This window comes from Sinocyclocheilus grahami, unplaced genomic scaffold (genome assembly GCF_001515645.1).
Source record: "Sinocyclocheilus grahami isolate Dianchi unplaced genomic scaffold, SAMN03320097.WGS_v1.1 scaffold682.1, whole genome shotgun sequence".
NCBI classification, from domain to species: Eukaryota; Metazoa; Chordata; class Actinopteri; order Cypriniformes; family Cyprinidae; genus Sinocyclocheilus; species Sinocyclocheilus grahami.
The window spans coordinates 594940-605828 of NW_015505861.1; the positions used below are offsets into that span (position 1 = coordinate 594940).

The 10889-nt window shown below is 38.1% G+C and overlaps 2 protein-coding genes across 2 annotated transcripts in view; one reads left to right on the top strand and one right to left on the bottom strand.

The window, feature by feature from the left end:
- LOC107559372 (segment polarity protein dishevelled homolog DVL-3-like) overlaps window positions 1-7667 on the top strand; it is an 18244-nt gene extending 10577 nt beyond the window's left edge. The window contains exons 6-15 of the mRNA XM_016243164.1: window positions 544-628; window positions 716-785; window positions 1037-1176; window positions 1263-1339; window positions 1425-1492; window positions 3799-3948; window positions 4283-4414; window positions 5150-5317; window positions 6442-6645; window positions 6718-7667. Of these exons, the coding sequence (XP_016098650.1) occupies window positions 544-628; window positions 716-785; window positions 1037-1176; window positions 1263-1339; window positions 1425-1492; window positions 3799-3948; window positions 4283-4414; window positions 5150-5317; window positions 6442-6645; window positions 6718-7043 (1420 nt within the window). The 3' untranslated portion in view covers window positions 7044-7667. The remainder of the gene's footprint in view (window positions 1-543; window positions 629-715; window positions 786-1036; window positions 1177-1262; window positions 1340-1424; window positions 1493-3798; window positions 3949-4282; window positions 4415-5149; window positions 5318-6441; window positions 6646-6717) is intronic.
- Window positions 1-8368, bottom strand: part of LOC107559373 (choline-phosphate cytidylyltransferase A-like) — a 31680-nt gene extending 23312 nt beyond the window's left edge. Inside the window, exon 1 of the mRNA XM_016243165.1 lies at window positions 8356-8368. The gene's annotated coding sequence lies outside the window, so the exon portion shown is untranslated. The remainder of the gene's footprint in view (window positions 1-8355) is intronic.
- Window positions 8369-10889: the final 2521 nt, after the last annotated feature.

A 10889-nucleotide genomic window follows, 5' to 3' on the forward strand; every position in this document is an offset into this window, starting at 1 on the left:
AAAATACAATTTATCATGCAGCCCTAATTTGTTTTGATATTTGGTTTAGTATTTTTGTAGAGTATTTATTGACTGCTACCTGAAAAGTACTAAAAGTCATTACATGGAATCAGATGCTGACTCAGAGCTGTTAAAGTTTTCCAGAAATTCTGTCATCATTTATTTACTGTAATGCCGTCCCAACCCTGTACGACTTTTATTCATCTTCTATATTTGTAATGAAATCTGAGAGATTTATATCTCTCAATTGAAAGAAAACGACAGCATAATTAAATAGTTTTTTCATAAATTAATCATTCCGCTTCAGAAAACTTGGTTTTAACTGTTTTGATTCATATGAAAACGTCAACATTTTGGGGGACTTAAATCTTTCAGTGGAGTGACAGAAGTCTCTCTGGTTTCATTAAAAATATCTTCAAAGATAACTGATAGTGATGACATGAAGGTGACAGAATTTTCAGTTTTAGGTGAACTATCCGTATAAATTCTTTCTGATTCCTTTTCCTAGTGATCAATAATGTTTCACATTCTGTCCTCGTCCAGTGTTACGGAGCAAAGCGGCTCATCCAGGCTAATGAGACGACACCGCCGGCGGAGACGCAGACCCAAAGCCCAGCAAATGGAGAGGGTGAGACAGTGGGCAGAACTCTGAAGTGTCTGATACGATATATAAAACATACTGTATTTCAAACTATCTTTGTCTTTCTTTCTTCAGTCTTCATCTTTCAGTAGCATCACTGACTCTACTATGTCTCTGAATATCATCACTGTCACTTTAAATATGGGTGAGTCTGTATTATACGGTTTTATTTGTTGCTTTTTAATTAAACTCTGATTATATGAACAATAAGGCACAACCTTGAGTGCTTTAATACCTTTAATTATATTGGTGCAGTGTAATAAAAATGTGTAATAAAGTGTTTTTTTTCTCTCCCTGAAGACCCTGTTTTATAATCTAAGGATGATATTACATATGTGCAAAGCTAAAGTAATGTCAACTAGTTGCCTGAAGTCTGACTTGCTTTACCTCATTTAGAGAAGTATAACTTCCTGGGCATCAGTATCGTGGGTCAGAGTAACGAGCGCGGTGATGGAGGCATCTACATCGGCTCCATAATGAAGGGTGGAGCGGTGGCGGCCGATGGGCGGATCGAGCCTGGTGACATGCTGCTGCAGGTGAGGACTGGAGGAAGACGTGTTCGGGATAGGAATCTGACACAGAAGCTGGTTGTATCAGTTCAGATTTCTGTTTCTTCTCACAGGTGAATGACATCAACTTTGAGAACATGTGCAACGATGATGCCGTACGAGTGCTGAGGGAGATCGTGCATAAGCCTGGGTGAGTCACATTACAAAACATTCATGTTTTATGGGACCTGTTTAGCTTATCAACAGCTGCACCACTTCTTTTTTTTTTTTTGCAGACCCGTGTCACTTACTGTTGCCAAATGCTGGGACCCAAACCCGAACAGTTGCTTTGCTTTGCCAAGGAGTGAGTGTTCATTTTTAATTTTTTCCCTCTCACACACTCATTTACACATAGATGCACCATAAGATATGCGACCATCAGTAGAGACAGTACGGTTTTCTTTCTTTATTTTTTTTGGGGAAAAAAATAATAAATTACTACATACTAATGTCACAAACGTTTAAGCAGCAAAAATGATTTCTGAAGAATCATGTGACACTGAAGAATGGAGTAATAATGCTGAAAAATCAACTTTGATTACAGGAATAAATGACATTTTAAAATACATTCAAATAGAAAAGAGTTAAGTGTAATAATATTTCACAATATTGTTGTGTTTACTAGATTAAAGGGATAGTTCGGCGTATGCTATTCTTTGTCAGCTGCGTCACACGGATACGTTGTTTTCATTCGAATCAATGCGTAAACAACGTAGAAAAAAGTATCCGCGTGACGCAGCTGACACAGAATAGCATACGCTGTTTACGTTTAGTGGATATTCTCCAAAATGGCGCCAGGGTGACGCGGAGGAGACGAGTTGTTGAATAAAATCGTTATTTTTGTTTTCTTTGCGTACAAAAATATTTAAAAGTAAAATTAATTATTGTTGAACCCCTGATGTCACATGGATTATTTTACCGATCTCCTTGCTATGTTTCTGCACCTTGATCGTGGTAGTTACCTTGCTGTCTATGGGAGGGTCAGAGAGCTCTCAGAATTCATCAAAAATATCTTAATTTGTGTTCCGAAGATGAACAGAGGTCTTACGGGTTTAGAACGATATGAGGGTGAGTAATTAATGACAGAATTTTCATTTTTGGGTGAACTAACCCTTTAAATAAATGCAGCCTTGGTGAGCATTAGAGGCCTTTTTTCAAAAACATCAAATCTTACTGACCCCAAACTTTTGTAAAGTATTGTGTACACCTTTTGAAATCATATGATTTTGTCTTTCACTGATAAGCTCTCAAATTTCATTTGCATTTTTACACATTTTACACTGACAAAGTATAATAGATTTGAATGCTACATAGGAGGGTAAGATTTGAAGTTATATATCCCGATGTCCTTTTTAAAGGGGTCATATGATGTTGCTAAAAATAACATTATTTGGTGTAATGAAATGTTTATGCGGTTTAAGGTTAAAAAAACACATTATTTTCCACATACTGTACATTATTGTTGCTCCTCTATGCCCCGCCTTTGTGAAACGCGTCGATTTTTACAAAGCTCATCGTTCTGAAAAGCGAAGTGTGCTCTGATTGGTCAGCTATCCAGTGCATTGTGATTGGCCGAATACCTCAAGCGTGTGACGGAAATGTTACGGCCCTTACCATACTGTGATGGAGCGACGAGACAAAAACATTAAAACTCATTATAAACGAGGCATTTGTTGCATCCAGTGGGGACATAATTACGGATTATAATGACTTATACTGTCTTTTTACACGTTGCGTTGCGTAACGCGCTGCGTAAACATAAAACCATGTCTGCATTTGTGATCGGAGAAATGACAAACAACAAGCGCTACTCTACACTGCTCAAAACTCGCGTTTGAATCGTCAGTGGCAAATTCTTTAAATATGAAAACGTACTTACAGTCTGTGAGTCAGAAGCGCCATGCAAAGTTGAAATTGCCCCACTTTATAGAAACAACCTTTGTGCACAGCATTGTAGTCTACTCTCCCAGGTTCAGGAAGCAGTCCTCCGTAAATTGCGCTGCACAAATCTGAATATTTGGGTTGAACTGTTCTGGAACAGTGTTGTAAACTGTTCTAGTTCTAGTTGTGTCCTCTTTTGGAAGGAAAAACTAAGTAGTTTCGCTTTCACAATGAAACACACAGCATCTCCACAACATGGCGGCAGCAACAATACTACAGCGAGAATAAAAGTTACGCCTTCTGTCTTTGCGTGAACATTTGGCCGGCGTTATGCAAATCTTCCCACACAGTGACGTAGACATATGGGGTTTAAACGAGGCGTTTTAGGAAGGCGTGGACGAGTCTTAATTTTTTTTAAAGAATATCTCTTTAGGTTTGAGACTTTAGTCTTTGCAATTTTAGGGATCTTACCTATGCACGAACAGCTTGTAACACTCCAAAGAGAAAGGAAAACTTGAAATTGCATCATATGACCCCTTTAATGTTCAAAAACATATTACTTGTAAAGTGCTGCAAAGAACCACTGAAGAAGTTTTATTTTTCAAATAAAAGTGTTGCACAGCCATTACAATGTATTGTGGTAGTTTGAACAACAGGGTTTAGATAGTTCTCTGTCAAACTCACCTGTTCTGTACAGCTTTGTTGAGTACTGGTTGCCTTCTGTCTAAGGTGAGCCCATCCGGCCCATTGACCCTGCAGCCTGGGTGTCCCATACAGCAGCCATGACGGGCGTCTATCCTCCCTACGGCATGAGTCCTTCAATGAGCACAGTCACCTCCACCAGCCCACCAGCTCCCAGCTCCATCCCAGAGACTGAGAGTGAGACATCTGCTTCAACAACTTTAAATTTCTTTGCTAAAGCTAAAAAGCTAAATCTAAATTTTGTGGCGTTCATCCCACAACAGTTGGTATGGGCATGAATGATCCCTTAAATCCTGTGACTTGTTGAGGTGTTCCATTTTCTAAGTGTTCAGACTTACTAGTTGACCTGGCAATGTGTAAAAAAAAAAATCAATCCCATTGACTTCTATTGAGAGGACTTGAGTCATATCTAGATACTTGTGTGTGGAACGTGGGAGGTCCTGGTTTCTCGCCACCAGGCAGATGCTATGTGTTTTGTGCTCTTGTTAACTGTGTGTTGTACTTCTCGCAGGATTTGATGACTACCACCTGTCTGTCCACAGCGACATGGCAACAGTTGCAAAAGCAATGGCCTGTCCAGACTCAGGACTGGAAGTTCGAGACAGAATGTGGCTGAAGATCACTATAGCCAATGCTTTCATAGGTCAAGACCCACTTTATAGTGCTTACAATTAGTAAAGGTGTTTTTAAATTATTTATTAGTTGATCTTCATAATTGTACTCTGTATATTAGCTAAACGTCAGCATGAAACTGAAACTTTGATTGATTTGTCCATTTGGAACATTTATCTGAGTGATAAAATGTTGGATGGGATTTGTTTTCGTCCATCAAGAATTGATTGGATATTTTGATCACAGTTGTTTGCTAATTGCTGTGATCTCATTTGAATGACAAGTTCCTGGATTAGAGGGATTATTGTAATTGCCAAGTATGTAAAGTTTGCATTAAATTACAATTTATCTGGGGTTTTTTTTTGGTAAATGCATGTTATTGGTCTTATTGTGAGCGATCAATCCATGTATACATATACTTTTTTTTTTTTTTTCATCTTGTAATATTTAATCAAAATGTCATAACTTTATCTTGCGGTAAAATGACAGACTTCTCCAATGATTAACAGTTGTCTGTTTAAACCCCGTCCCTCTGTAATCGACTGCAAGCCTACATCTCATAATCCAGTCAACAACCAATGGATAGAACCAAGTCCCTGTCCTGCATTTTTATGATCATTTCTATAATTTGTTACATTCAGATAATTTGCTTCACAATAGGGAAGAAAAATAAACACATTTTATAATCATTGTAATTTTAATATAAATATTAGCAAACCGCTTCATGGAGCTGCTATATCTAATTGGTGCATATGTTGTCTTACAGGCTCTGATGTGGTTGACTGGCTGTTTCATCACGTGGAGGGGTTTGCAGATCGCCGTGAAGCACGAAAGTACGCCAGCAACCTGTTGAAAGCCGGCTTCATCCGCCACACTGTCAACAAAATCACCTTCTCAGAGCAGTGCTACTACATCTTTGGAGATCTTTCTGGCAGTAAGTACTTTCACCACTACAGTTCATTTTCTGTTTATGTAGTTGTGTAAATATTCTAGTGCTGTTTGGTGTAGTCCTGTCAGTACAAGGAAAAATTATATATGTAGCTCTCCAGAGCCTAATACATCATTTGTCCCAGTGAGTTTAGTCATCTTTATTACCAGCACTGTTAGTGTTAAATTTGTCAGATGTTTTTTTTTTTAATTTTTTAACTTATTTTCTGTCAAATGTCCTTTTTAGTTTTTAATCGTATTTAGTCATTCTGTCCTGTTTTTTGTTCAGTCAAGTTGTAGTTGAATAAAAGTCTGGGAACTTTAGTCTAGGTTTAGTTGATTAAAATTTTTAGTCATGATATGATTGCATAATTGTTCAATTGTTAAACTAAATCACAATTAATTTACTCAAACTTGTAATTGCGATTACTGATCATGACCGTTGTCCTTTGAGAAATGCACCAGAATTATTACGCTTTCACCTTAATGCATACACATGGTTTATTTTACCTCATCTAGATTCCTGATTTATTATATTATTAATCTAAACACACTCTCATTATGAAAACGGTTAAAACTAAACAGCTTCTCTCAAAACAGTATCATTTCTAATATTAATTCCAAATTATATTCATGTCTTTCTATTAAAACAACAAAAAAATACTTTCATTTCAGCAGAATATTTCGATTGGAGATCACTAAACTCAACATACAAGTTTGTCGATGTTTCCATATCATCAGTGCTTTTTCCGTAGTGTAAGAGAGAATGAACCGTTGCCAGGTTGTGAAGATAAAGACAAACACAGGGCAGAAAATGTGTCCTTTTTACGAGAGAAGCTCTGATAGGTGGATTTAAACTCTTGACATCTGGGAACCCCAAGCATGGAAACATGTTGAGGTCGATATTTTTTTCTCCTCTTTATTTGGTTTAAGAAAGTGTTAACATCTTCTCTTTTTTTTGTCAACAATAATGCAAGCTGATATAGTCAGAGGTTTTAATGTCATTAAGGTCATTGTCATTTCAACTTAAATGGTCATCAGCAAATATTTTTCGTTAACGAAATAGTCACTGTACATTCAGTTTTACATTGTGCTGACACTCTTATCAACGTTGACTGTGTTTTGTTGTAGACATGGCCCATCTTTCACTGCATGAGCATGACGGATCCAGCGGGGCGTCTGATCAGGACACTCTCGCTCCATTGCTTCACCCTGCTGAAGCTCCCTGGCCCACCGCGTTCCCTTACCAGTACCCACCAGCCCATTCCCTCCCGGATGCAGCTCACAGCTACTCTGAAGCCGGTGGAGGCAGCGCAGGCAGCCAGCACAGCGAAGGTGAGTAACCTCAAATCACACTGCTAACAATCTCAAACAGCGGCTTACTTACGCTAGTGTTACTGTCCGTAGGGAGCAGCGGTTCAAACTGCAGCTGGAGCCGGACTGAGGGGAAAACCACAGCTGGAGACTTCAGGTTAGGAGGAGGAAGCGAAATGGGAGACACACACGAGTTTGACTTCTGCAGAGACAGAGCCACCAGTGAGCGCTCGGTGCCGCCCAGTGAGGGCAGTGTGCGAAGCTCACGATCTCACAGCTACAGCCTGAAGCAGGGATCTGCACGAGGCGGCCCGGGGTCGCCGTCCAGCCGCCACCTCGCCAGCATCCCCCCCGAACTCACGGGCTCACGACGCTCGTGCAACACAGCCAATGGGGAGTTCTTCGTCGACATCATGTGACTGTTGCTAGAAGAAGTGCCCAAACTATTTTTTTGCCTTGTAAATTACAAAACAAGTGGCCTACTAGTGCAGCCGATTAGAATTAGGATTAGTGCTGACCTAAAATTCAGTAGCTTATGAGCCCCAACATCACTTAGGTCTTAGAAATGAGTCTACTAAAGCATAAGCAAACGGTTCATGCTTACAATAACAGATTAAGATGTTTTACTAAATCTACAAATTCACCTCAAAATAGTTGGGAAATGTTCTGTTGAAGAAAATGGAATGATTTCCTCTTATGGACAAAAAAGAGTGCTTTTGAGAGAAATAGCAATAATTGAATGGGATTTAGTTACAACACTATATGGGTGTGAGGATTCAAGGTGAATGTAGTCCAACCAAGGACGTAAATGTCAGATTTCAACATTTCTGTTGGCCTGTTTTAGTGCGTATTTGGAGGTTCTTAAGCCCTTTTTACATTTTTTCTCTCAGTCTCATGCAGATATTTCATTATTCATGGAAATTGTTTTTACTGAGAATATATTTTTCAGTGTTTGTCAGCAATATTGTATTGGGAGAATTTTTGAAGTACCTTGTTAAGGAGATTTCTTTTTTTAATTTATAAATATAGTTTTATTGTGACATGCTTGGAGTACTCTTTTGTCTGTGTGTGTGTTTTATGGCTTCAGCTTGTGGAATGTGAAGGTTCTCGTCTTCATCAGGAATCCAGATGTTTCTGGGGTTATGTCTCTGTCCACATCTGCTTCCATTGTTCATCGGCTAATGTTCACCAGCCTTTTTTAAGAGCTTAAACAGGTCATCTCGCAAGTATTGAATGGTAGTATTGGTATTATTTTGGGAGAGTTTGCTTTGAAGTCTTTAAGAGAATTAGAATATGTAGTGTTTTCTGGATAACATGAAGTTACAGGTGAGTAAATGAATTGAATCTATTCAGTTTCTCCATTAATGCACCCCACAACAGTGCTCTTTATTTAATTCTGCAGCGTTAGGATGGCAAATGAGATAGACTTTATTATCTTTTGAAAGCGAGAAGAGCTTTTTGTTTTTGGCACCAAATTGTCACAAATTAATTTAAAAGCTAGTCAAATTAGAATGGTAGTAAAAACTTTTGTTAAAACCAGTAACACAACTAATCCACCTTTTCATTGTTGTATAAATGGGCGCGGCCATTTGTAAATTCTATGGGTCTGGCTTCCGGTCTCATCTGCGTCCAGCTATTTTTAGCTGAACAAAACAGTTCGTTTTGCTGCTTGATATTGAAAGTTGGTGCGTCTTATATTATTTTAGTGTATTATCTTAATTATGAACACACTGGTTTGTAGTGCAAACAGTTTTACCGGCTACTACATGTTGTTATTCTCCTCGTTATTTATCTATAGCGGCTAATGAACCGGAAGTCTCACCCATAGGCTTACTTCCGCGTTGAAGAAAAAGGTGGATGCAAACTTGTTTTATTATACAAAGTTAACTATGTGCAACAAGTTTGAACTTGATTTGTGTCACCCACGATGTGTTTTGTGCAGTTATCATCAATAGCATTAAACCATCAAAATTTAGGAGACACTTAGGGACCAAACACTTAGTATGTTAGTGTTGCTTGATTGATTGATATTTATTTTTTACAAATGTTTAATCGCTTCGTGAGTCAAATGCCACTTTATTAATCTTCGTCACTGGAATTTGAAAAAATATATATTATAATATTTTTCAAATTAAGTTTGACTTAATAATCTAAAATAAAAGTAACTTTGGTGTTTTATTGACATTTGTTCTAATATAAATACGCATGGATGCGTATTTCTAATCTATTAAATATATGGACATGAAAAAACACGGACATTTGAGTTGGAATTATTTTATTTGCTTGTGATTTTTTTTCCAAGGAAAATATTTCAGGGAACAATAATCGTACTAGCAGAAAAAGACTGCATCAATATCCACAAAATGAAATATATTATTAATCTGCAATCCAAGCACGATTATCACGATAATCTCGTCAGTGTTTTGCTTCGGTTGCCTGGATACAGCGTTCTAATTTATTCATGACGTCATACGCAGGAACGGCAGGGGAAAAACCGCGGTTTTCTCACCGAGTCATTTTCAACGAGATAGCGACCGAGTAATTTCATATCCTTTATCCCTTATTTCATTACATATTTCCATAGGTCAGGCAAAGTGTGTATTTCTAATGACTGCATTTGCTCTGTATATACTTCAAACATGACTACAGCTAGCACATAGCGTCTTCTAATAGAAATATCTGAATTAGCTTGTGCTTCATTCTTCACTGCAGGCCAGAACAACAACTCAACAGCTCTTGAAGGAGCATCTGAAGATGTTTTTGATGGATTTGGGATGTTTTGCAACTGATAGACTCGTATCATCAGCAAATCCTACTATAAGATATTCATAGGTATATATTTTCTCTGTTCTTGTTACTTACTAACTAACCATCAGACGAAGAAACACTTTTAAACAAGCACCACAGAATGGGAACTAAAGTAACACCCAATGTTTTTGCCCAATAGACGAGAAGAATGTGCCAACCAGGGGGGGAAAAAGGAAAGAATCTCAAAAACAAAAAAGTAAAAACCGACTAAATGAAGGTAAGTCACAATACACCGGATCCGCAAATGATCGAAAAAGAAGCCTTGAATCATTTTAACCTCTGATCCAAAGGTAAATAATATACAGATAAGTAACATACAGATCAAACTCCAGTACAGAACTCAAAGGAATGTAGTTTTTCCCATAGCAGATCAGAAACTGCATAAGAACACCCTTAAAGGAGCATCTGAAGAAGCTTCTAATGGCCAACTGATGAAGAGCTGCTTCTGTGTCAGCAAATCCTACTATATTGCATCTATAGGTAGGCCTATATATTTTCTCTCAAAGCTTTGGATGGCAGCTTTCAACCAGAGGAGCTCCCATTTAAACAAGCACCTTTCACACCTAATCATTTCTTGCCGATAAATCCATAGAAAAATGGAAACGTGACAAGCACAAATGAAACATGGGCAGATAGTAACAGGGAGGACACACGGAGTGCAGATGATTCAAAAGGAGACCTTGAATCATTTTAACCTCTGATCCAAAGGTGAGAAAAATAATATACAGACAAACAACATTCTGATCAAACTCCAGGACGGAAGTCATGGTCACGTACTTCACCTGAGCCAAACAAGTCAACGTGTCCCGTGTTACTGCTGCTTTCACACGATCTTATTTGGGGCAGAACAATCAAACCTTTCATTTTGTAGTGAGAAAGAAACAGTGGATTGGCGACAGACGCTACAAATGATAACATTCCTGTTGCTCTGCTTTTTCAGTGTTTAAAAGTTTTTCTTTAATGGTCTAAACTAGTGGTTCTCAATTGGGGGGCCACATCGAACTCTAATCCAAATTAAACTGAAATTATATTTCTTTTTATTTCCCCTCAATAACTATTGTTTATATTGAAGAACATAGCTTATTAAAAGAAATACCAATATAACTTCTGGAATCACCAAATGAAACATGCTTCATTGCTAAAAAAAATTTAGCTGCTAAAAAGAACATTATTTTGTGTATTTGGTGTAATGAAATGTGTTTATGCGGTTTAAGGTTAAAAAAACACATTATTTTCCACATACTGTACATTATTGTTTCTCCTCTATGCCCCGCCTTTCTGAAACGCGTCGATTTTTACAAAGCTCATCGGTCTGAAAAGCGAGGTGTCCTCTGATTGGCCAGCTATCCAGTGCGTTATGATTGGCCGAATACCTCAAGCGTGTGACGGAAATTTTACGTCCCTTAACATACTGTGATGCTTGCGGCAACCACATGTGACGACCCCGGGCTGGACTC